We start from the raw sequence: 24,968 nt of genomic DNA, 5'->3' as shown, positions 1-24,968 counted from the left end.
GTGAAATACTGTTTGTCATGGTCTCAAATGCATGTAATTCTGAAGAGGGGAAAGCAAAGCAGACCCAAACTCCTCAAAATAATTTCTGTAACCTTTTACTAAAAGGTCTATGTGCAAAAGATGGCACAAAGAAGGTAAGGTGTGTTCAAACATGGAGTCTCTACAGCTGCTCTTTAATGTTTTCTTCGTAACAAACCCCACCATTTCCGTTCTTCCCATATTTCATACAAGCTTTATTGTATTAAATATCATCAAAGCAAGAAGTAGGGTCAATGACTGATCGTGATTGTTTTCGGAAATTATTGCACAGCTAATTGGCTATTAACATCATTCCCTCGTTAACATACATCCTGCAGGAGGAAGGAGCTCTTGAAGGCATTGAAGGCACTGAACTTGCTCTGTTTCAAACATTCCTCACACATCCACATCTGCCATTGCTCTCTGCAGGGGATCCACAGCCCAGTAGTCATCGTCCCAGCCCAGGAACCAGCCGGAGAAGGTGGGAGGCTCAAAGCCCTGTTTGACGATGGTCACCGGGGTCCTCTTGTCCCGCGAGGAGGGGTCTGTGTCAATGTAGCGCTTGGCTGGGGACACAGGGAGGGGAGCTCGCTGAGCACCAGGCCTGCAGAGCAGCAGCTCAGCTGGGGCTAAATGGCTGCCAGAGAGGCAGCTTCACATCGGCCACTTGAACACAAATACCCACTGAAAGTTTGTGCCCTATGGTTTTAACTATGCCTGTCAGAGTATAAATTGCCTGAGTCATGATCACACAGTGAGAAAATGAGAAAGGGACAGTTCAGAGGAAAATGTGACATTACCAGATTTCAGTGCCTCAGTCTTTTCTTCTTCTTGTGCATCTTTCCCAATCCATACAAAGACCTAAAGATAAAAATACTAATTACTTCAGCAACAATCATTCTCTTTATGAAGGGATAATTTAGAAGGAACCTCAGTGAACAGTGTGACACAAACCAAAAAATCGTCCTGTTGGTGTGCCCGCATTGTTGACCAACATGATCAAAGCTCTATTGGTCAATAATGGGAAGGTTTTTGCCTGCATTTTATCTACATACATTGTATACCCTTGAAAAAAATCTACACTAGCTTAACATCAGGGGAAAGTTAGCAGACCTTGAACATTTTTCTATAAAACATCAAAATTCAGCTCCGAGTTGACTTGTGGCTGATGTGTGCTGAATCTGTAATACAACAGCACCTCTGGCTATTGTGGCTCAGGTCTCTCTCTAGAGCCAATCTGTGCCTATTCTGTGCTCCTCTTGTCCCCCTGTAAATGTGACATACCTGATCCCATGTGTCCAGGAGCATCACATCATCTGTGGCAAGGTCATCCTGAGTCAGATCTCCAGGAACTTCTTCAATCTAGAAAACAGAGGGTTCAGATGAACACAGGCTTCAGGACAAACCACACGAAGGAAGATCAGGTGGAAGCTGGTGGGGGGCTCAGAGCAGCTGGGCCTGAGCTTCTCTGTCAGGTGGATGCTGGATGAATCCCCTGGACACTCACGGTGAAGCGCCCGCTCTTGTTGGAGCACGCGAAGAGACGCGGGGGGTGAGCGTCCATCTTCTTGTCCTTGAGGCGGGGCGAGGTGCGATACGGAGCTTTGCCACCCAACGCTGCCCAGAAATTCTCTGGAAAACAAAGACCAATGCTTCTGTTCAAGGAACCCACACCAGGGTTGTGGTTTGGGCAGGACTTGAAGCATTTTTCCAGGTCAGAAAGTCCCAATGGCCTTCAGACATTAATGAGAGCACTGTTGAACAATAAAAATAACCCCAAGAAGCCCCTCTTGCCCATGTCCACATCTTCTTGTTCTGGGAGACAAAATATCCATGAAATAATTGCTGAGGATGTGCAGCTACACAGAAATTATCAGAGACTCCACTGTGACCTCCTCACCTGGTTCTTTGCCCTCAGCAACCTGTACTGAGCGAGCTCCCAGTATCTTCAGCAGTTCCTGTGCTCCTGATTTCTCAGCGTTGCTGGCTCCTTGGCCAACCCACAGGTAGGCAGCAGAGGGAGTTTTCAGGACAAAGGCATCATTGGAGTTCAGCTGACTGGCTGTAGGATCCAGCTGAAAAGAAGGAATACTGCAGGTGTCAGGTGTAACCATCCACTACACAAAGCCTGTTACTTCAAAACCAAACCAGAACCTACAGTTGAATAAACTACAACAAGATTTTCCACATGAGCATGTAAGGCTATCAGATGTGCTGTATATTCCCTGTGTTCAAGTGATGAGATAGATTTTCCACATGGGAAGAGTAAATAACTGTTTCAGTGTGTGACTACAGGTACACATGACCTCTAGCAGGAATGCCTGGCTGTCTTTGCACCAGTCCTGGTGCTTATAGTGGGAGATTTAGGAGCTCACTGGGGAGCCCATGGCAGAACAGTCCCTGCTGTCAACACTGATCAATCATTAACACCAACTCCTCTGTGTCAACAAGGACAAGTCTCTTGAAGCTGGAAACTTGGGGAGTCAGCCATAAGCCACTGCCCTCTCCTCACCAGGATTTAATTTCCTCTTTGCTGTTGCACAGAGGTATTTGTATTCATTTTCTCTCAGAGAAGTGGGGCTCTGAACCCATGTCCTGACCCAGGTTCCTCTTCCATGGAGGGAACAGAACTCTTCAGTGGATCATGTTCCCATTGTGGGCTGTGCACACAACACCGAGGCTGCCTCTCCCTCCACGTACCTCCACTGCTCTGGTGGCTCCGGAGGTGCTGGAGCGGACCTGGAACAGCCGCGTTGCCGCAGGGGCAGTCTGGCCTCCTTCCCTCGAGGTTCCACCCTTGTAAACAACCAAGGGCTTTCCACCAAACATGCTCATCAGGTGAGGAGGCTCTTTGCCTTGCACTACCCGTTTCTGAAGAAAAAGAAACTTGCTGTCAGTTTTGAGGGGCACGAGACTAACCAGAAATGGCTTTTACAACCCTCTGTTGAGCTAGAATATTCACAGAGCACCCGGCTGGGGCAGGTGTTTAATATATGTATATATTCTTTATTTGTCCAGTGTTAGCATTGTTAGGGTTGTTCTGCTGGGTCTCTTTACCTGCACGGGGCTGCCTCCCAGCTCCTCATCCAGCTGTACTGTGAGGAATGCAGAGGTTGCAATCTCATCCTGTGTGGAGTCGGCGCCCTGCCTGGAGAACAAGGCCAAATCCCAGCTTTATTCTCAACCTTTTCCCCAGCCCCACACCTTACAGAGATCAAGAGAAGTTAAGGAAACCCTTTTTAACTGAATCTCTGCAGCACTTCCTTCAACACAAAGGAGAAATTCCTTATTCTCTATTGTAGCACAGTGAGTACAGGGGGAGATAAGAACCTTTCCTAGATAAGCAGCATTTTCCTAGATAAGCAGAGCTTGATCCAAAGAAGGGAGTAATAACCAAGGGGGGGAACTGGGAAAAAAAAAGCTCCACACAGTAATTGCCTCCATTGTTCCACTTCAAATGAAACATCCCAGACCTCTGGTATTGTTTTGTTTGCAAGGGAAAGTTATCCAGGGTGAAACTTTATCCCCCAAAGATCCTCTGAAAGCGGGAACCAGCAGTGATCGATTTTCCGAGCGGACTCGCAGCCCCACGCAGCCCCAGCGTTTCCTGCCCTACCCCAGGGGAAGTCCCGTACCAGGTGTAAATGATCTGTCCCCGCTTCCCGTCGTGCTGGTAATCGTACAGGATGATGTAGCTGTCCCCGCCGTAGAACTGCCCATACGTGGCGGGGTCCACCGGCACCTTCTCGGAGCCTTCTATTCTCCAGATCTGGCGGGAGAGGAGCAGAGGCGCTGCAGAGCGAGCCCGCTGCCGGCCCGCGCTGTCCCCGAATTCCGCATCCCGGAGCCGGCGGTGCTGCCGCGCCCTCTGCCGAGACCTGCCGGGACCATTCCCATCCCAACGGAGCTTGGAGGCTTTTCGGGGCCTCTTAAACAGCCAAAACTCGGCCAGGCCCACTGTGGGCTTCTGGACAGCCCTCAAGCCCTTCAAGCCCAACTCCACCCCTGCTTCCACGCTCAAAGTCATGAACCCAGGTGCTCCAGGACAGGCATACACGCAATGGCAACAGGGAGAATAATCAGTAGGAGGAATAAACCCATTTCCACAGTGCTGGGAAATCATGGCATCAGAATCAACCCCACTTTTCTGCAGGGCTTTCAAGACCCTGCTGCTATTTCTGGTGTCAGAAATTCCCCCGCTAGTTACAAGACCTCAGTGTTGATGGCTCTCTGGCCTCCTTTTATCTTGCTGCTCTTGCAGCAATGCCATCAAGTAGGAAGAAAAGTTTGGTAAGCTTCCCAGAGGGATTGTGGCACCACTGACCTGTTTCTTGCCAGAGCCATCATCCTCCATGCCGTGCTGGGCAGCCATGGCCTTGGAGCTGTGCAGGGTGGCTGCGTCGAAAGGGACCTGCTCAATCTTGGCAACGTGGCCAGAAACATGAGGCTGCCCCAGCCCTTCTGTCTGGTCCTTGTCCCGCCAGTTCTTGAAGAATTGCTTGAACAAAGGTGTCTCACCACTCTCAGGGAGGACTTGGATCTGAAGGGAATGAGCCTTTAGAACCATCTCCCTAAGAACAGCAGATTTATCTACTCTCTTTCACTCTTAGAAGCGATCATGGAAAAGCTAAAACAGTATCTGAGAGGAAGAAACTTTAGCTACCAGCTCTGCTGCAGCAAATGCTGCTCTAGCCCAGGAGCAGCACTGCAGAATCTCCCAAAACAGAGCAGATCTCCCACAACAGGAGGCACTCAACAGGGACACATCACCTGAGCCATCTGTGCTCTGCAGTCCTTGGCCCACGTGGCAGAAAAGTGACCCCAGTGCTTGGTCACAGGTCCTTACCTGGGTGTGTTTGGGATAACCCATCTTGTCAATGAACTCTGAGGCTGTTTTCAGTGCTGCCTTCTTCTCTTCGGAGTTGGCACCTTTGCCTTTAATGAAAATAGAGAGAAAGGGGGTCAGGTTTTTTTACCAGAGAAGAAACTGTCCCAGGTACCTTCTGCCAAAGTAGAAGGGCCCAGCCTTTCAGATAAATTATGCCAAATAACAAATGACCATTGTTATATCTCTTTCATGCCTGTTGTGATGGCTAGAGAGAACAACTGCCCTTCCATTTATGATATTAATTCCTTTCTCCCTGGTTCCCTCAGGTACCTTTCCAAACAAAGATCTTTCCATCTGTGCCGTGGTCCAGGATGAAGCAGTCATCTGTACTCAGGGCTGTCTGGGAGAAGGGGTTCTCATCTGCCACCAGGGACACTGCCATGTTCCCAGCCCCGTTGGAGACCTGTGACAGCACAGCAGAGGTCACATAAGGCACCCTCTGCTCCCTGCTGCTCCGTGGCCACAGCTCAGAACTCAGGGAGGGGAAAGGAAATCCATTGGAATGCACTGGCTGCTGCAGGCACTATTGTTTTCAAACAGGATAGCTCTGATACAGCAACAGTATGGCAAAAACATAACACTTACTCTGAAGATTTAAACTATTTCTAGCAAAGCAGATACTGCTGGGACCAAGGAGAAATTGGTCCAAAATGAGAAATATCCTCAGTGCAAAGGAAATAGCTTCTAAAGCAAGCCAAGTGCACACAGGAACTGAAGGGTAACTGGGAACAGCCCCCCTTTATCAAATGGGGTTCAAAATCTGAGTTCCTCTACTGACTGACGATTAAAGTGCCACATAACATCTTAGCAGATATTCATCCCATGGATACCAGAGGTTGCTTAGGGAAGATTCCTCCCAAGAAGCCTTGGACACTCTTCTCCACTCGCAAAGTGGATGGCAAATGGCACCTTCCAAATCATGGCTTCATCTGGGTGTTAGAAAGGGGCAGGTCCTGCTTCTCAGGCTCACTGTTCTAGTTCTTTCCTGTCACCTTCCTAACACAATTCCTAGCACAGAGGAAAATTCCCTTTTCCCTTATTTCACACTCCACCTTTCTCTCAAGAATTCCTGAAAGTTCCAGCTGTCTCACTACAGTCATAAGTGGTGACAAACAAACAGGAAGTACATGAACATGCAGTGTAAGCAACCAAGGTTCATACATAAAAGTTGTTAAGAAGTAGAGTGTGGCAGGAGCAGGACTCAGAGCAGCTCAGCTCCTCTCTGCTATTGCACCTCCATCCAATTTCACAAAGATCACTCCAATCTCCCCTGAGTTACATCAGGGTTCCTCATTACCTTGTACAGCTTAGCCAATTTCCTGTTGGCTGTGTCAGTTTTGGTCTCATCAGAAGCTCCTGCTGGCAAACTGGGCTTTGGTCCCAGAACCTGTGAGGGAGAGAAAAATCATTACCAACCAGTCCAAGAGGATCTTCTTTCCCACGTGCTCCAGTCAAGAGAATGAGTGGAAGAGAATTCCAGATCAGTCATGTAATTCCCTCTGATGTCCCAGCGGTGCAGAGGACCAGGTCTGCACTGAGCTGTGTGTTTATACCACACACACCACCCACCCCACCTTTCTTCCACACACCAGCAAGGACAAATGGACAGAGGGAATAACCTGGAGCATCTCCTCGCGCTCGGATCCCTCCTCGGACACGTAGACCTTGGCGCGCCCGTTGCGCTCGTTGTCCCGGATCCCCTTGGCCAGCACCGTGGCCTTCAGCCGCTCCTGCCGGTTGCTCTGGGAGCCACACCATTGGAAGATGTTCTGGGGAAAGGAGAAAGTCGTGTCAGAGCATGACAGCACCTCTCTAGGTGAGACAGGACTCAGCTGGGACTGGACTATGTCAGTGTTTCAGGATGCTCAGCACTGAGATGGCTTCAGCAGAGTGGGGGAAAATAAAACGTATGTGAAGGTCAGACACCTCCTGCCCCTTGAATTCTGCCACACCTGCCTTTGATGTGGTACTCACACTGCCCAGGTCCAGGATGAAACAGTCCCCAGTGTTGAAGCTGTCCCAGCTCACAGGGACCTCCGTGGCCCGGACTGTTCGCCTGCCTTTGACCTGCAGCAGCCTCTGCACAGTGACCTCGTTGGGAACCACGTGCCTGAAGCCAGAAGCCACACCACCAGCCTGGGGGGAAACACAGCAGCAAGGATTCATACCAGGACTGGGGGGAAGAGTGTATTCCCCTGTGTATAACTTGTCCTGCCTACCAGAAATTATCCCAAGCTCAGGATTCACTTTCTCTGCTGATAGACACTGGGAATTATTTATCGATGCAGGCAACAGGACCCATGTCAGTTATGCTCAAAAAAAGCACAACCAACTTTAAATGAATAAAAGTAACAACAAGCGAGTGGGAAATAAACAAAACAGAAAGATCAGGAAAGTCTCAGTCATGAGGAAGTGTGAGCACTTTGCAAGCATGTGACCTGATATCACTTTCCTTGTGCCTTTGGATTCTTAACAGACACAACTGCTTGACTGCATGTTTTCACTTCTATCCCACTTGATTGTGATGGCAGGGAGGAGTAACTCCCACTACTGTTCATCTCCTTTACCAAAACATTGCACATGCTGGCAGGGTGGGCTAAGCACAGAGACTGCAAGGTCAAACTGTTATGCAAGTGGGGAGAAATCAAATCTCCTGGGTAGGCGTTTCCCATTAACTTTGCTGCTTCTTAAATTCATTCCAGGTGCCTTGGGACTGTTCTTTCCTCTGCCTCTTGAAGAAAAACAAAACCTTGATTCCTAAAACTTTCTGGGGCTTTCCTTGTGTATTATTAATTCAGCCAAATTTCTCCCACTGGGATCTGCTGTTCTCCACCCTGTTGAGTTCCAACTCATTGAAAACATCTGGCTGAGAATGGGTTTTAAGCAACTGGAAAAAGGGCAAATCTCACTCTCCTGGGAATTGGGCAGGATGCCATTTCTTGCAAACTTGGGTCAGTTATCACCCACCTTGTATTTGATGCCAGATTTGAAGTAGCCCAGGAAGGTGGGGGACTCGTGGCCCTGCACCTCGCGGTGCTGCACAGCCTTCCCCTGCAGGTGCTCATCCATCTGCACAGTGAAGATGGCAGCAGCCCCACGCTCATCCTGAGAGCTTTCATCACCTGAAACATGGAAAGGGACACTGGGAGGGGATGCAGGCTCTGCCTCTGCATTCTACTGTGCAAACACAGGAGGAGAAAGCAGATTTAACTGTGATATTGTCAAAGAGCCTGGGGTTTGCAGGCTCTGTGACATGACAGCAGAGGGCACTTAGGAGAGGCAAAAATCCCACTCATCAGGAGGAACACACCTGACCTCCCTCCTTTCAGGCAAAAAGGATTTGAACCAGACTTCACCTGAGATCTTGCCTTCCCTGTGAACCTCTGCAGAACAGGGACTTGCCTGTCCTATTGCCAGGAAAAGCTGGTTTTAGGATCAGAGGTGGCTGTACTCTCTATTGCAGAGACCACACAAATATTTGACACGAGTAGGGCTATTTACCCCCAGCAGTGCATTCTCACTGTGCTGCTTTTTATTTCCTTGGGTAACGTTTCCTGGCCATGGTGGAGCAGAGGCTCAGGGGTCACTCTGGGTCCCAGCTCTGCAGGGACACTCCCAGCACTCACCCAACCAGAAGTGCAGGTCATACTGGAGGTTCCCGCTGCGCTGCTTGATGGTGTTCAGCACCAGGTAGGAATCTCCAGTGAAGAAGTCTCCATACAGGTTTTTTGGCACTGGCACCAAATCAAATTTCTCGACCCTCCAGATCTGAAGGCCGGGTTCCTTCCCAGCCTTCAAAAACTCGGCGTGTTCCACCATGCTGACAGGCTGGGGGTGAGACAGAGGGTGCTGTTCAGTGGGCAGGACACAAGGAAGTCTTTAAATTAAATTGCTTCTCATCTCCTAACTTGCTGTGCCAGCCAAAAAGTGGAAAGTTTCCTTTTTTTCTCATGCACTGAGTTTTAAAGGGGGGAAAAAATAAGGATGTGTGTGGAAAGAATCCCTCTCCATTGATCACTGTCAATTTTCACTTCCAATCATCTCTACTTCTTGGTTTATTACTGGCTTATCCTCTTCGAGACTCTTGTCCTCTCTCTCTGCATTTTAATCTCTGTATTTTTCTTACTAATTTATAACTTTTTAGTATGGCACATAAGTGAAGCTTGACATTCCAGGCTGTGGGAAAGAAAAATTTTGGAAAAATTTGCAAAAATATTTAGAAAACCAAATTGAAAATGCTGTGAATATCACTGAATATTTAGGTAATTAAGAGGTTTCTTAAAGCTCTTCTGTTCTGACCTGTTATTTTAACTCCTCCCTTGTAGGAATTACATTAATTTACACAACATCCTGCCCTAAGGACACTGCAATTTTGGTTTAATATGTTTATTGCCATACTTATGCAATATATCAACACAGTGCAATATCCTTTTTTTATTTTCGAACAAACATAATGAACACTTTCTTATAAAATAATTCACTTTGTTAATTCTGGAAGGAAATACAACATTTCTGGTGTATTGGCAATGAAGACTGTCCATTGATCACATCATGCCTTTGAGAGCTATCAGGTAACAGGGAAGAAAACATTACAATACTACATTAGAAGCATTCAGTACTTTGACAAAGAAGATGGTTCACAGCAGCTGATGGACAAAAGTAAAATATGCTCAGTTTTCAAGGCAGAAATAAAGAATGTTACAAGCTAGAAAGCAAAATAGTAAGTTAGGTATCAAAGTGATTCCTAAGCTGAAATCAGATATCAAAGATGGAAAAGAATTAACTTTATCACCATGATTCCAGCCTGCCTGAATCCTCCCAAATTCCCACTAAAACTGGGCAAACGCTGACAAAGAGTTGAAGGAGATGGATTCCTGTAAGTAGCTGGAAGCAGAAGTTTTTCAGCGTTTAATTGTGATGTCCATCACTTACCACAGCCGAAAGCACAAGAGCTGCTGTAACAACATATCCGAGCCCTGCCACAGACATGGAGCTGACAGAGCTCAGCTTCAGAGCCACTGTGCAGAAAATGGTGAGGAAAAGGTAACTCAAGTCCTTCCTGCCCATTTCTAGGAGCAAAGGGCTTCTCCCTGCTCCTGCCGAGCTGCGGGGAGTCCCAGCTCCCGGCTCCTCTGGCTGCTGGGGCAGATGAGGGGCAGAAGCCAATCTTTTATCGGGGACAAACACACCCACCCCCTCGGCAGCACAGGGGCGGAACGCGTTCGTGCAAACAATGCTGCTGGAACCGCCGAGCCTCTCCCGGAGCCCGGCAGGCGCTCGCTCGCACGAAGTGCGATCCATGACCGACAGCACAGCCAGGGTCACACGGGCCAAACGGCCCCTCACGGGCAGAAACTCAGAGACATCAGCAACACAGGCAGCATTTTGTCAGCTGAGAGCTGGGGAGTTGATGAGACGCAGAGGAGCAGCACGGCGGCTCCAGCTGGCAGGGAAAGACTTTGGGGAAGACAAGGATGGAGCTGAGCAGCCTGAGGATGGGGGATGCACCCTCAGCTCCCTGAAGCTGCCAGAGGAGCGGGGTTCAGCCCGTGAAGGAGGGCTGAATGAGCCCCGCACACCGCACCGGCAGGAACAATTCGGGAGGATTTGGGGAGGCACTGATGGATTTCAGCTCCCGGAGCACAACAGAGCATTCAGAGTCCTGTAGGTGACAGAACAAAAGCTCATTCAGCAATTCAATAATTTCACAACCAAGTATTTCTGAGGGTGTAGCAACACCCTGTGACAGGAACACAAGAGCCATCAAACCTACTCAGCCCAAAGGAATTACAACAGGGCTGATTGTAGCACCCCAACAATCTGCCACCAATAAAGAGATTACTCTTCCAATACCTCACACTGCAGCAAGTTCAACTATCACGTTCTCCAAGTGTTTGCAGCGAGTGAAGTGAGCAGGAGCCTTTCCCTGTGGCCCTCAGGAACTGAGCAGCCACACAATGTGGAGTCCTGCCACTGGGCTCTGAACACACCCAGGGGACAATTCCTGACAGGCTGAGCTTTCCACGGTCAGAATCTCTCAAAAGATTCTTAAATAAGGGGCCAAACCCTCCACCCATAAAACTCCACAATAAAACTTCCAGGAAGGAAAGAGCAGACCCTGCTTTGTGCTTTCTCCACTCTCCATGAGGGTATTTTCTTTCCCTCTCTCCCAAGAGCACTCTGTTGCTCTCTTGTGCAAGCTGATGCATTTTAATTTGAACTGTCACCTTGGCAATGTACCTTTGAAAATCTCACTGGAAAGTCTCAAACTGAAACGGACAATAAAAACAATGTGCTAGTCCTGTTGGTATTTCTGATCTCTGTGAAGGAAGTTCAGAGTGTCAGAGGTCTAAGTCTCACTGAAAAACATGTTGGAACCTTGACTCTAAGAAAGGCAGCTGTGAAAGGCTTTGGCAGCTGCAGCAAACCCAAACCAAAATGACTGTGTTGCATAACATTAGAAAGAGATAGGTCCTTTCCAAATGGAAAAATACTCTGGACTTTTTATTTCTAAATTAAATACCTGTATAGTCCCACATCTGGGCAAACCTCACAGACTGAAGGCACAAAGACCCAGGATAATCTCCTTCATTAACATCCCACTGTAGGATATTGTAATTCACAGATATATGCAGGCACAATATCTTTGAAAAAACATTTATTTAGTCTCCTAATTAATTTGGCATTTTGTAAGCCCAAGCTTGCATTGCCAATTAACTGCAATATATAAATAGAGGCAAAAAACTGAGAGAGGGCTACAGTGCATAAATTGCATATTTCTTTCATAAAATTAATTAATCTGAGCCATTCCTGAAGGGAATAGGTGTAAATCTACCCCAGCAGCTGGTTTGGGTTATCACTGCTGGCAGCAAGTGTTGCATTGTTAAATCAAGCCCCAGAAATGTTTACCCTGGACATTGTTCTAAGGGCACTTGCCAGCTGAGATCGCCAGGGCTCTACTGAAAAGGGTGTCCGGATGGAGACATGGAAAGCAGGCACTTTTCAAAGCTGCTGTTAATAAAAGTGTCCAGCTTGGTCCCAGAAATGGTGCTATGCACAGCCAACCTCTTATGCAAAGGAAAGTTGTTTAAGGAAAACAAGGAAAGTGCTTGAAATACAGGATTTCAGTGCAGATGGATCGGCTAAATGACACTTGGCTTCATAGTGATGAAAACAAGAACTTGGGGAAAAATAGTCCAACGATTTGAGCAACCACTGGAAGACAACAAGCTCATTATGGTCTCCAGATGTGCGGTCACACCAGCAGGACAGGCCAGCCCAGGAATGCCCTGGGAGGGAGTCAGGCCTGCAGGAACAATCCCAGGGATTTACTGCTGGGCACCCAACAGGAAAAGCTCACACTGACAAAGTCCGTGTGGGGCCCACAGACCACGGGCAGCCTGGAGCTGCTGCTCCAGGGAAGCAGCAGTGATCTCCCGAGGCTGGAGGCTGTTTGCTCCGGGGGAAGGCCAGGAAAGGCAGAGAGGCCCCAGGGCAATCCCGGGCGTGCTGTGCATCCTCTGGGCAAGCCCTGAGCGCTGCTGCAGCTCCCACCGCCTCCCACCCGGGACTCAGCTCCTGGCTCCTGGTACCCAAAGCACCTTTCCTACTTCCAGCCTGCAGCTTGTAACACACAGCTCTCTTTGCCTCCCTCCCTAAATTCTTCATCTCTGCTCTGCTCACTCATCCCTGTGGCCGTGCCTCCCTCTCAGCTGTGACAGTCTCCTCTGCCCTCCCACCCTGACACCAGCAGCACTTTGGCTGTTTGTCTTCACTCTCCTCTGAATTTCTGCCAAGGAGCTGCCCAGTTCTGCACTGCCCAGCACAGCCATGCTGAGAGGAATCTCCTGTTCCCTTCAGGAAAAACCTGCAGACACTGAGCCTGGAATCTCTTACTCTGCCTCACCACACTGCAAAATCCATAATTAATAATAATATTTAATGTGTGGTTCCTCCACGTCAAATCCACTCTCACATCTTCACGCCTACCACCATCTAAAGCTTAATGATGTTGCTAAACTCACTTTCTACAAGATAATATCACCCAATACTCACAGCAGGGAAAGAAAGAAAAAAAATCTTTATTTCATTTGGCAACTGGCTACTAACAAGAGAAAAATGAGCACATTTTTTGTGAGGCCCAGTTGTAATAGTTTGTGGCAATTCATATTTGTAATAATTTGTGGCAATTCATGCCTGAATATACCCACAAATATAGTCAGGACTTACCTGCACAGGGCTGCTCAGGAAAGCTTGGCTGAATTAAATGAGACAGAAACAAGGGTAGCCCACATCCCCATGTGGTTGTGCTCATTTGCAGCTCCGGCGTCGACTCGTGATGGGTTCAGATAATTTGTCTAAATCTGCTGCATAAACAAAACCCACACAGGAAGGGCTGCAGCCAACACAACATTTCACCACAGAGCATCCAAACCACCTGCTGCTCACTGCTGGATCAATTCCTGCCTTTCTACATGGCAAAGGCTGTATTTTTGATTTTAATGGATGACACTTGCAGAACATCAAAATAACTTGCAAATACAGACTGAGTTTCTTAAACATGAGAACAGTAAATCTGAGTAGAGTCTGTATCCACACTACAGTCATGCTGCAAAAATGCCCCTCATATACCAATCCTTATTGTACCTTGGGGGCAAACATTTGCATTTCCACCCAACTAACTCTCTCTTTCCTTTTATTTATTTGCCAAACATTGCCTGGAGAATATGAACTGCTCCAAATAAACAACAATATATGTTCTCAAAAAAGAAAGCCTCCCTTATCTCACAGCATTCCAGGCTGCCTGTACCAAGAGCCAGAAGAGGTAAATTACTGCTGTATTGCTGCTGCAACAACAGGAAAACCCTAAATCCTTGTTTTGCAAGAGGCAAAGGGGTATAATCTCCCTGGCATGATCAGTCTGAGGAAATCTACAGGTTGTGCTTGCCACAGTAACAGCCCAGAGCAAGGGCTGCGTTCCCCAGGTCTATAACAGCGATGCTGAAGAGATCACAGGAACAAAAACCCAATCAAGTTATCTCCTTGCTTCAGGTTCAGCCCTTTGTGCACTTTGGACACAATCTACACTGTCTGACTGCCCATGCAGCCATTTCTTTACTCTGTGATCTGCTGCTGCCCCATAAAAACTCTGATGGATTTACAAAGCTTGTGAGGGTGAGCAGCACAGAACCACTTGAGTTCTGACAATCCAAAACTCAGGACGTGATGCTGCTGAACACAAAGAAAGTTCAGCACAGGATCCACAGTGATGACAGCACACCCTGAAAATGGAAATATTTGTTTATTCCTTCAGCTTCCCTGCCAAACCAGTATAGAATATCAGTAATTCTTCAGTAAACCATTGAAAATAACTCTGGCAGGACTGCAGCTTTGTAACCAAGGGGACAGCATTGAAAAATATCTAAAGTGATGGATTAGCTGAGTTTTCAGTCTCCAGACAGCCCTAAACTCATATATACATAAAACTAAACCCTGCCCCTTTCCTTCCATCCCTTGAAGCAGCCAGTAAACAAAGATTATTTGGAATAAGAAAAAACTGGCATGGGAGAGCCTCCTCCTCCCCAGCCATGGTGACTCCATAAACTATTTCAGCTCTCAGCATGAGGAGCAGCACAATTAATGGCATTCCCTGCAGCTACATCTTAACAGAAAAGCCACAAATCCAAAAAAAAAATCAAGCTGCCTAACTCAGATCAAGAGTCCAGGACATGAAGTCCAGCATTAGCTATGCAACTGGCAAGTAGGTTTTTTGCATTTGTTAAATTAAAATTCCTACAAAACCACTTGAGCAAGTTAGAAGGCCCAGAAGATTTGAGTATTGTTCACTTTTTCCAGCTGTTTGTTTGCACTATGAGTCACATCAGCTCTATTCTGGGCTCTGTACCTTTTGAAAACCCACTTAGTAAACACAGAGCTTCCAGCCCGATGCACCCAGGCAGAAAACTTCAACCAAAAACCTGAGTTTCATCTCAATTGCAGTGATGTAAATTGGGGAGAATATTACTTCCACGGGAGAAAGCTTTGGGGATTAGACAGGTCTGCCATCTGAAACACATCCAGGGAAATCTGCTGATACAATCAGCTGGTTCAGAGCCCTGCCTTGAGCATAACTGAGAGCTGAATCATGCACTTAAGCACACACAGCACAGGGAAGGCTGGATCAGTGGAAACCACCAACCACTTTCATTCACTGGGGAGCAAAAATAAATCCTGAATTATTCTCCAACACAAATCATTGTTCAGTGCTGAAAAAATATTTAAGGAGTGTTTATGTAACACATAAGACATAAACCAGCACATTAAAATATGACTACCTCCCCAGATTATGTCCCAGAGAGAGAGCTGCTGGTGACAGCCAGAACACATTGAGGAAGGCAGTGAAGACATGCCTGTGGTCAGCTGCAGGGAAATGACACAGATGTTCTTCCTCCAGTCTCCAGGTCCTGCCTGTTCAGGGGAAATCATCTGCAACTTCATGCAAACTCTTACTTCCCCAGAGAACAAGCTGATACATTCCTCTGCAGCACAGAAGTTGTTCAATCTGTGATCCATAACGCAAAAGCAACACGTTCTTGCCAGAGAAAGGCTGGGAAGCAGGAGAGATGGCCTAAAACAAGTCCAAAAGGGAAGCACGGAGCGTGGCCTTGCACTCCTCCTGCAGCACCAGGCCAGGCAACAGGGTGAAAGGACTTAGGAGTCACTGCACATGTGGGACAAGGGCAGGAGAGCTACAGGCAGATGTCGGGGTTGAGTATAAGTGAGTAGAAAGCACATAAATGAATTTTGCTAATGCCACTGTGACAGGGCACAGCAGGTCTGGTGCCACCATGGAGCCAGTGGGAGTCCATCAGTTCCTGCCTTCCACATCAGCTCCACACAGAATTCAACTTTCCACATCAAAAACCTCCACAAGACAAGAAGCAACTCAGGATTAACAAAATTAATCTTACTTAATACACATTAAAAATCAAGGTGCTTCTTCCAGATCAGACAAGGAGCAGAATGTGAGGCTGAGGGTTCCAGGCTCCTGTGCTCACCTGCTGGCAGGGAACTGTGACCAAAAGCTTCCTCCACTCCTGCCCCAGCACACACCAGTGCTGGCAGCTTCTGCACATCTCCACCACCCTCCTCCTCAGGGAGAGACAGGACTCCCCTATTTCCCCACTTCCCATGAAGCAGCTTCCCTCACAAACACCAGCTTCCAAGTAATCACTGTGGAAAGGGAGTTCCAGAGCTCTCCTCTCCATTTTGCCCCAGCTCTCCTGACACAGGCAGGCGTGGCCGGGGTGTTAATGACTGGCTGAAGATGCAGATGCTCACGCAGGCTGCTCCCGGCTCCAGAGCCGCCCAACACAAGGCACGGGAGCGGCGCAGGCAGGAACGCCCGGAGCTCCCATCCCGCCGGGCGCAGCCACAAGAGGGCAATGCTGGAAACACACACAGGCCAAAATCATCCCTTCCCCCTGCGAGCTACGTGATTAACAGGAGAGGGCTTCATTTGATTTCATCTCAAGCAGGATTCAGGCTCTGGTGTGGAGGAGCCACAAGGATTGTCAGAGCAGACAGCCCGAAAGAAGGGAAAGTCCTCACGGTGTCAGCGCTCACTGTAGCAGCCTCTCTCCATCTTCAGAGATCCCAGGATGATTCATTTCTTCCAGTGCTTTAAAGATGCTGTTTTGAATTGTAGCTGTACTTTTACTGCATGTGGAAACACTGAGTAAATAACATATGTCTAAACTTTGGTTTTGGACAGTGTCCCACTGCCTGACTGCCCTAATACAAACTCTTGTTTCGCCCACTCCAGTTGTGCTGGGATCTCAGCTGAGATCGATTCCAGCTCTCCAGGTTCTCACTGGGAGGTGAACGAGGAACAAAAAAAGAGAAAAGGAAAGGCCAAAACCACAGTCTATAGTCAGAAAAGAACACTTTGAAACAGGCAAAAGGAAAATATATATAAATCTTTAGAATCCATACCATCTAACCTTTCCATCCAGACACCACCACATCCCAAATATTGATCACAAAACCTGACAACCTGGAATATCCTGACTGAGAACACAGCTGCTCACCAAGTCCCAAAGCTGAGAAACTGAACGAAGTAAAATAAAGGTCGTTCTCCAGAGGGCAGTGTGAGATCCCAGAAATACCAACCAAATCAACCCCTCCCATGCCAGCAGCACCACCAGGCTCCCTGAGGGGCCCGGATCCAGAATGGCCATTCCAAGCTGGCATTTCCAGACAGCCCGGCACTGCAAAGCAGCCCGGAGCTCTGCTTAGCTCCACTCATGTCAGAGCTCTATTTAACCTTGCAAATGCATCATCCGTGGCTAATCAGAGATAAATACCTGGGTGTCCTGCTGAGACAGGCTGCTACTGCCTTTCCTGACTTCTCAGAGCACAACTTCCTTCCCTGAGCAGGTGTGAAGTACTGGGCTGACATTTAATGCACACAGTCTGCCCTGATTCCATCTCGGCCGGGATTTCGGTGCCACGTAGCAGCGCCCTGGCACAGCCCTGGAGCGGCAGGAGCAGCCAGCGATGGGCACAGCCGGGGCCGCGCTGTGCCGGGGAGCGCTCCCGGCATTTCCCGGCTGCCGCGGCACGCCGGGCGGGGCAGCTGGATCGGAGGGCAGGAGCACCCTGCTGCAGGGCAAACAGAGCACCCAGCAGTGTCTGACAGCTGGCAAGAGGCCCCCTGAATCTGCTCTGGGCGGCGGTGCTATCAGGGTGTAGGACACAGTGCAAATATTGAAAATCTGCCAACGCCTGTGACTTGCTGGGAAGCAGAGATGAGGCAGAGGCAAAACCTCTGAAATCCAGGCCTGGTGCACACACGGTGCTCGGACAGTCCCACCACCCGTCCATTTACCTTTCTCCTCCTCACTGAAATGCCTGAATGAATTCAGAAATCCCTGATCCAGACACTTCCCCACTGCCAAAGTCACAAGGACAGACCTGAGGGAAAGTGCCCGAGCACTGTTCCATTCTCATGTCTGTGCAAACATCTGCTGTGAGCCAGCGCTGAGCCAGCGGGACCGCTCTGCCGTGCCCCGGGGCTGTCTCCGCCTGCATTCCCTTCTCCCACTGCTTTGCGGAGCCTCCTGCAGAAAAACACTTCCCGAGCTGCCAAACCCCAGCTTTCAGCTCAAGAGCTGTGCACTATCCCCACCTAGGGAGCTTCGTCTGACACAGGGAAAATAGTTCCAGCGTGGCTCAGAGCTGAGAGCTCCAGCAAGTTTAGTGCTTTTATAGCAAAAGAATTAATCATCCAGAGCATTTCTTTCTGATTGCCTTAGGCTTCTTAGTGTCTGAAGTGATTAATTAATGATTAAGGGACTGAATAGACACACACTTGAACTAATGCTGTGAGAAGCAGAACAAATGAAGTGACAGAGGTACACAAAGAGCTGCACAAAAGCTTCACAAAAAAGGTAACTTGAGGTTTTCTTCCTAATGCAAAACCTCAGTGACCTCTGAAAGCCACTGCACAAGACATCCTTTGAGTCTTGAGTTTAAAAAGTTCCAAAGCAGATTAGAAGTAAACATATGAAATATCAATATATATAATTTTCTTTTCAGCTGAAATTGGTAGAAGGTATATCAAATACCTGGTCCAGAGAACCAGGCAATCACTAACCAACAGAAATAATACACAGCTTGTTACAGACAAATTGTCCATATCAGAATCTCCTGCCTTTTCAGGGAAAACATTTGATAATAATCAAGCGGAGACAGATACACACTCAGAACTTGATCATTCACATGATAATTCCCGAGTGCTGTGGAAGGGAGCAGAAAACAAGAGCAGCTGCAGGAGTTATTGTACCCAAGCCACTTCATATCTGTGTTTAACCATGTTCTGCTTTACTGCAACCAAGCTGCAAAACTTGATCACCTCGGCTTAAAGAACAAAAAAAATGTTTCTTTAGGTCTCTAGATTCCGAAGTAAAAAAGGGAAATAGTTGTTTTGTGAAGCTGCACATTTCTGTCCAAAATTCTCTTTCCCATGCATGCCACTCAGCAGCAACACTAATGTCTGGGACTGGATTAAAATGGAAAGCTTGTATTTGTAAGTGAGCTGAAAGCAGATATAAATCCTGAGCACTAAATACGTCACAGGGCTATTTAAAAAATGGTTTAGTTCCCAGTGGAATTCTGTAATACACCCAAGCCACAACAAAAAGTTATTTTATCTGAATGTGGGATGGGGGAAAGAACTGTCCCAGTGTGGGTCAGCAGCTGAACCTGCTGCTCCTTGTCCCCCCAGAGGAAGGTCCCAACGCCTTCCCTGGCTCAGAGGCTCAGGGACACTGCTGCCCACACCACCAATGCAGGATGTGGCTGCAGAACTCCCAAAATTATATAAATCATGACAAAAACAGTCCTGCACTGGAACACATCAGGCAGCCTTTTAGCCAGAGCTGGCAGCAATCCCCCCTGGTGGCATTATCAGAGCCATGAACCTGGATTGCAAAGTGCTGCCATCCCTGCTTTGCTGATAAAAAGAACAACTTCACAACGGGTTGGATTTGTGCCTGTAAAATCCAAGTTAAACTAGCAGCAGCAGTTGCATTTCTGCCTTGTCACCCTTTTGACATGCAGAAGCAGCCAAAGATTGATGGCTGGTTCAATTTCTCCACTGTTTCCCCCATAGCACTGGAATTTCATCCAGCCAGAGAAAGCCTCTGCACTGCCAAGAGCCAGAGTCATTCCTCTGGGGACACTGCAGGTACTCAGCTCTCACTAACACTCAGCTGAACTCTCTAACAACCACTGGAAAATCTCTCCCTGTCTTTAAACACGTAACATTTCAGGCGCTCACCATCCACTCGTGCCACTATTGAGGTGTAACTAGAATTCCCACCCTCTCTCCCTGCTGAATTCCAGTGAAATCCACAGAGCTGGACTTCTCAGCACTCCAGCAAGCCTGCTGATGGTACAGATGGACACGGAGAGCCCGGGCGGTGCCAGGCCAGCGTTGCCATGATCTGCTCTGGAGATGGACAGAGCTCGAGCACAGCCAGCCGGGCACTGGGGTGGGCAGGGAGGCGGTGCCGATGCCAGCAGCACCCATCCCACGGAGCAGATGTTAAACGGGGCTGCCTTCTGCTTCTCTCTGCTCCCATCTCTCCATGGCAGAAACTATGGAATAAAAAGTCTCGTGGCCAAGAGAAACCAGTTGCAATAACCGGTGAGAGGCCATTCCTCAGTACTCAGGTTTTGCTTCATTTTTCCAGATGGATGTTATAAGGTACCCTGTAAAACAGTTTGAGAAGCCCAAAGGAGGAGAGGCATTTAAGGAACTCCCACCCCCTCTGACTCCAGAGCAGGACACCCTGAGCTGAGACATGCTCTACTCTCACAAAGGAAATAAAGAAATTTATTTTTTGCCGATAAACTTGCATCATGCAGAGTTGGTAGTGGAAAATGGAAATTGTAATGATCAGTAAGAAAAATAAAAGACTTAAGGGGAAACAATGCTAGTATCATCCTTGTTAGCAAAGTTGGATTTTTTACATCCAAGAGTAAATAACATTCAAAGCAGTTTTATTCCAAGAGGGATCTACTTACTAATGAGGCCTCCTTGAAACAAGTCATCCCCATAACTTTTTTTTTTAACACTCTTCCTAGGAAACATTTTAAATATATTTTCAGTGTCTACATTTTTTGAATTTCTCTTCAAACAGAGCTTTCAAACATTCTTCCCCCAGGCAAGGAACAAAACAAACAAGCCCCCACTGTTCCCATCACCACTCGCACTGCTTTCACTGGCGTTCAGAGGCGCAGCGGTTGCGGGGGACTCCTCCGCCCCTCGGCCCGGCGGGACGAGAACTGCTCCGGGGCGGCAGCGCTCCCGCGGAGCCCGGCACAGCCCGGCACAGCCTCGCAGACGCCGCAGGAAACGCCCCGGGACAGGACCGGGAGCGGGACCCGGGAGCGCGGCCCCCTCCCTCCGTCCCTCCGAGTCCCCGTGCCCTCCGCCCGGCCGTGCGGCGAGGAGCCGGGGGAGCCCCGGCGGCCGCGCCCGGCCCTACCTGGTGCTGGCACTCGCGGGCAGAGGCAGCTGCGGGGCCGGGCAGGGCAGGGCCGGGCAGGGCAGAGCCGGGCAGGGCAGGGCCGGGCAGCCCCGGGGGCGGGACCCGGAGCTCCCCCGCCTCCGCCCCGCCGCCCGCCTCCCTGGGCGCGGCTGCGGCGCCGCGGGGAGCCGGGCACGGAGGCTCGGGCACCGGGACCCCGGCACCGGGACTCGGGCACCGGGACCCCGGCACCGGGACTCGGGCACCGGGACCCCGGCACGGGGACCCCGGCACCGGGACCCCGGCACCGGGACCCCGGCACGGGGGCTCGGGCACCGGGACACGGGCACCGGGACCCCGGCACGGCTCAGCTGGGCACGGCTACCGGCACAGGTACCCGGGCACAGCTGACCTGGCACAGGTACCCCGCAGCGAGGAGACACGGTGCTGGTACCGCCCGTGCCCCTGGCCCCAGTGGGGCTGGACTCGCCCAGCCCCTCGGCCACCACGGCCAGGTCTGTCCTGCCCTTCGGCTGCCACATGTCCCCATCCCGTCAATGCCAGACAATGTTTTAATGCCTCGTTACGTGAATTTCATTGTTTTGTAATCTTCATGCAGTTATTGGTATGCCCGCACCAAAGCACACGCACAGGGGGCCTGTAGCACAGTCTCTGTGGATGACAGCCATTACTCAAACATCACTCTAGGATGCAGTGTGGGATGTGCCAGTAACCCATCCCCGTGGCTGGGAGCTGTCAGTGTGTCCGTGCACACCCTGATCCCGGGCAGCACTGCTGGGACCAGCGCTGCCGTGCCCTGCAGGCCAGTGACCTCTTCCTTCCTGTCCCCTATTTATAGTCACCCTGTCCTGCACGCCAGTTGTGGTGTGGGTGCACAGATAAGCGTGTACAGATCTCTTCTGGGCCCTGAGCCATGCAAAGCCTGGTTCTGATGCTCAGTGTCCCTCAGAACATCTCCCTCACCACAGTGAGTGCCCCTGGGCACTGTGTGAGTAGAGATCTGGGGAACAAATTGGGCTGACACAGGTAACAATTCATAATTGTTGGTTAGGTAACCCATTTAAGCTCCTAAGAAGTTTGGTGTAACAATAAATTACTTGAACATTGTTAAGTACACACATAAAGGCATGGACCTTATGGCTCATGTGCTTGGGAATATCACACAGAGCACAGTCATCCCTCCCGTGGTTGTTGTGTTTGAAGTTTGAGAAAGGAACATGATCCTTCAGAGCAATTTAGCAGGAAGCATTTTCTGTGAAACATTGTATGTAAAAACACATCTGAGAGCGAGTCAGACATCTCCAACCGCACTCAGAAACAATAGAAATTTCTAACTCCTTGCCTTTTTTATGGAGTTTTTCCTCAACACTACCAGTGAGTAGTGGTAAATCTAAGCCAGGCAGGCAGGCCACAGCCAGCTGTTGTTTTCTTTCACTCTCTCCATCATGTAATCGGAGAACTGTCTTGTGCTCTTGAGAGGAGCACTGTACCGAGACAGTGCCACCCTGCAGTGGGTTCTCACAAAAATGGTTTCTATGCCACCAACAATGCCCCCAGTTGCTGCTGGAATTGTGTGGAACAAAGACATGGTTATTCACAAAGCCAGTGGTGGGTATTTCTCCTCTGTCATGCCTATAACTGAAGAAGTTTTTTGTTACGCTTTTGTGTATGAGAACATTATTAACCAGAACATTTTAGGTGGGCTAAGAACCATCTGCCAATTTGATTCTGAAGTCTGGGAGAGCTGTGCATAACCAAACCTTTCATTAAATCGGGAACATCCTTTACAGAGGCACTGACACTGCACAATCACACAGTAACTCATCTACTTGATGTTCTGCATCATGTTCACATCCTATCATGCATTTGTAACATCATTACATAGCTAAACCAAAAATTCTTCACCTGTCCCTCAAATATGATTAATGCAAAATGACTTAGCCCTTTGAAAACACTGTGTTCAATTACTTTAAGTGCTGTTAAATTGCAATGTTTCCATGGAAATTTTAGGTCCCTGTTTCCACTATTCAGCTGGAAATGCAGCTACCCTTGTGCTGTTGAGGATAGAAAAGTGACCTTGGCATGCTGAAGCATTAGAGGGAGTTTCTTTCCAAGAAGTAACCTCTCAGTGCAGAGAGTGAGATCTGGAACCACACAGAGCAGAACCAAGAGTCTCTTGGTGTCAGAAATCACTGTGATTGATGAGAAGGACAGAAAAGTTTTTAGGGAGCCTTGTGCTGTGGCACTGCAAAGTCCTTCAGCAAGGAGACACCTTGAGGTGGGGCACAAACCCCTCCAGGTTGTTGCTGTCAGCTCCAGAGGTTGCTTTCTGTCCAGAAGCAGCTCTGTGTGGATCAATTCCTGCCTTGTGCAAGATGATTGACTCACAAAGCCTTTCACCACTGCCAGGATCTGGTCTCTGGGCATGTTGTCCTGTCAGCCAGGAAACCACAGCACTTGCATGCCTTTGAAAAGCAGATGCTGGTATTTTGCAGGCATTTCTATTGCTACAGTTTGGTTTTGTGCTAAAATATAAGCTACTTGCTAAGGACCCATCGAAGTATGAATGCTTGAGGATTACGCTCAAGGGATCAGAGTTGAAAGGTGAACTCCAAAATAAGCCAAATGAAGTCAGTAAAGCTCAGATTTAGCTTCAGTCAGGATAGAAGGAGTCATGGTGAGCACTGACCCATCAAGGGAGCTCGCTGCTGTATGTATTTGGAAGTATTCCTCAATATTAATGTTGAAGTTCCTGTGGAAAGGGGTACACTTCAATTCCATACTGCCATTCCCACAAAATATTGACAGAGAGAATCCAGCTGAGCTGCATCTACTGACACCAGAATTACCATTGGCCCAAATGTTCTTCTATTATTAATCAATTTAATTTGAAGCTTTGAGGCTGTACAAGTGCCAATGGGCTTGGACTGCCTGTTTTACATGAGATGAAGGAACTAAAAAAGATAAAGAAGGAACTAAAAAAAAAACCTTGACCACAGGAATATTTCTACAGACACCACAAAACTGAAATGGTAAGAGATGAAAGGAGAACTGGGCAACTCAAAAATAAAATACAAGTAAAGACCAGTTAGTCATCTGTGACCAATCCAGCGTTACGTGATCGACTCCCACAGACGTGCATTTCAAACTAGTTCCTGAAAAATCTTGTGTTTCTCCCCTCTCTCTGTCTAGAGAAACTTGAGCAAAGCCAGAAGATGAAGCTGGGGTTCGGGGGAAGATGACAGACAGAGAAACCTGACTTTTTATTGCCTGTTTGTGGCCTGACAGTTTAAATTCTGACAGTCTGGCCTGCTTACTGCTGTCCTTAGGGAAAAGAGTGTTGCAGACAAAAATTCCATTCAATCCCACACTCTTAATGAAAGCTGATGTGTAATTTAATTATATTTAGGTTTATTTTCTTACAAGGATGCATTCTAAAGAAGGAAGCTGATCCTACAGATCACTCTGTGTAGTTTATTTGCAAAGAAGAAAATCCTCAAGCCTTCTACCAACTGCATTAACTCAGTCTTTACTTTTCCTGGAGTTTGTGGTACAGAAATAAACCCAAGAGCAAGGCTCATGTGACCAGAAAATTTGGATGCTGCTCCCTCTTGACAGAAAGAGACACGTGGAAAAGGCTTTTCAAGAGTGGACTGACCCAGCAGAAATCCACAGGGAAGGGTGGGACCACAGAGGAGGATTCCATCCCTGGCAATTTGGTATTGTTACCAATTTAGTGGGTTTTAATTACTGTTGTTAGGTTCTGTCCAGATGTTCACAATGAATGGGCTGAAGTCAGCCTTTTCTCAATAACTGTTGTTGAAAAACTGCTGCAGGCTTTCAAGCACTCACAAGAATAAAGAACCAAAGAAATGCAGATGCTGTTACTCCATCCTCCTCGCTCATGTCTTCTGTTAACTTTAAACTTTGTAGGAATATTTGAGCAGAGCATATAAAAGCAGGAGCTTTGAAGCAAATCTGTATTGCCTTTTACATCACCTCAG

The 24,968-nt window shown here is 48.3% G+C and overlaps 1 protein-coding gene across 2 annotated transcripts; it reads right to left on the bottom strand.

Moving 5' to 3' along the window:
* Positions 1–140: 140 nt before the first annotated feature.
* GSN (gelsolin) lies at positions 141–20,994 on the bottom strand. Of its 2 annotated transcripts, none has more exons than XM_021543643.2 (17): positions 20,962–20,994; positions 8,533–8,734; positions 7,874–8,028; positions 6,881–7,042; positions 6,526–6,675; positions 6,204–6,293; positions 5,177–5,309; positions 4,865–4,953; positions 4,343–4,558; positions 3,654–3,787; positions 3,076–3,166; positions 2,719–2,889; positions 1,919–2,093; positions 1,526–1,650; positions 1,303–1,380; positions 819–879; positions 141–584 (listed from the first exon to the last, which is right to left on the bottom strand). In XM_021543643.2, the coding sequence occupies exons 2-17, from the start codon at positions 8,723–8,725 to the stop codon at positions 415–417; spliced, it is 2,193 nt and encodes a 730-aa protein (XP_021399318.1). In that variant the 5' UTR covers positions 8,726–8,734; positions 20,962–20,994; the 3' UTR covers positions 141–414. The 2 variants fall into 2 exon arrangements, with proteins under 2 accessions (XP_021399318.1, XP_021399317.1); XM_021543642.2 differs by lacking the exon at positions 20,962–20,994 and adding an exon at positions 9,839–10,037.
* Between the last annotated feature and the right edge of the window lie 3,974 nt (positions 20,995–24,968).

Source organism: Lonchura striata, chromosome 22, assembly GCF_046129695.1.
Source record: "Lonchura striata isolate bLonStr1 chromosome 22, bLonStr1.mat, whole genome shotgun sequence".
In the NCBI taxonomy this organism is placed as follows: Eukaryota; Metazoa; Chordata; class Aves; order Passeriformes; family Estrildidae; genus Lonchura; species Lonchura striata.
The sequence above is the reverse complement of the archived record's forward strand: the minus strand, read 5'-3'. Positions and strand labels throughout refer to the sequence as shown.

Coding starts and splice junctions, on each gene's coding strand:
- GSN (XM_021543642.2), bottom strand. CDS start 9,973: ATGGGCAGGAAGGACTTGAGTTACCTTTTCCTCACCATTTTCTGCACA. Junction 8,735..9,838: donor CTCTTGTGCTTTCGGCTGTG/GTAAGTGATGGA, acceptor TCTCACCCCCAG/CCTGTCAGCATGGTGGAACA. Junction 4,954..5,176: donor AAAGATCTTTGTTTGGAAAG/GTACCTGAGGGA, acceptor TTTTCATTAAAG/GCAAAGGTGCCAACTCCGAA.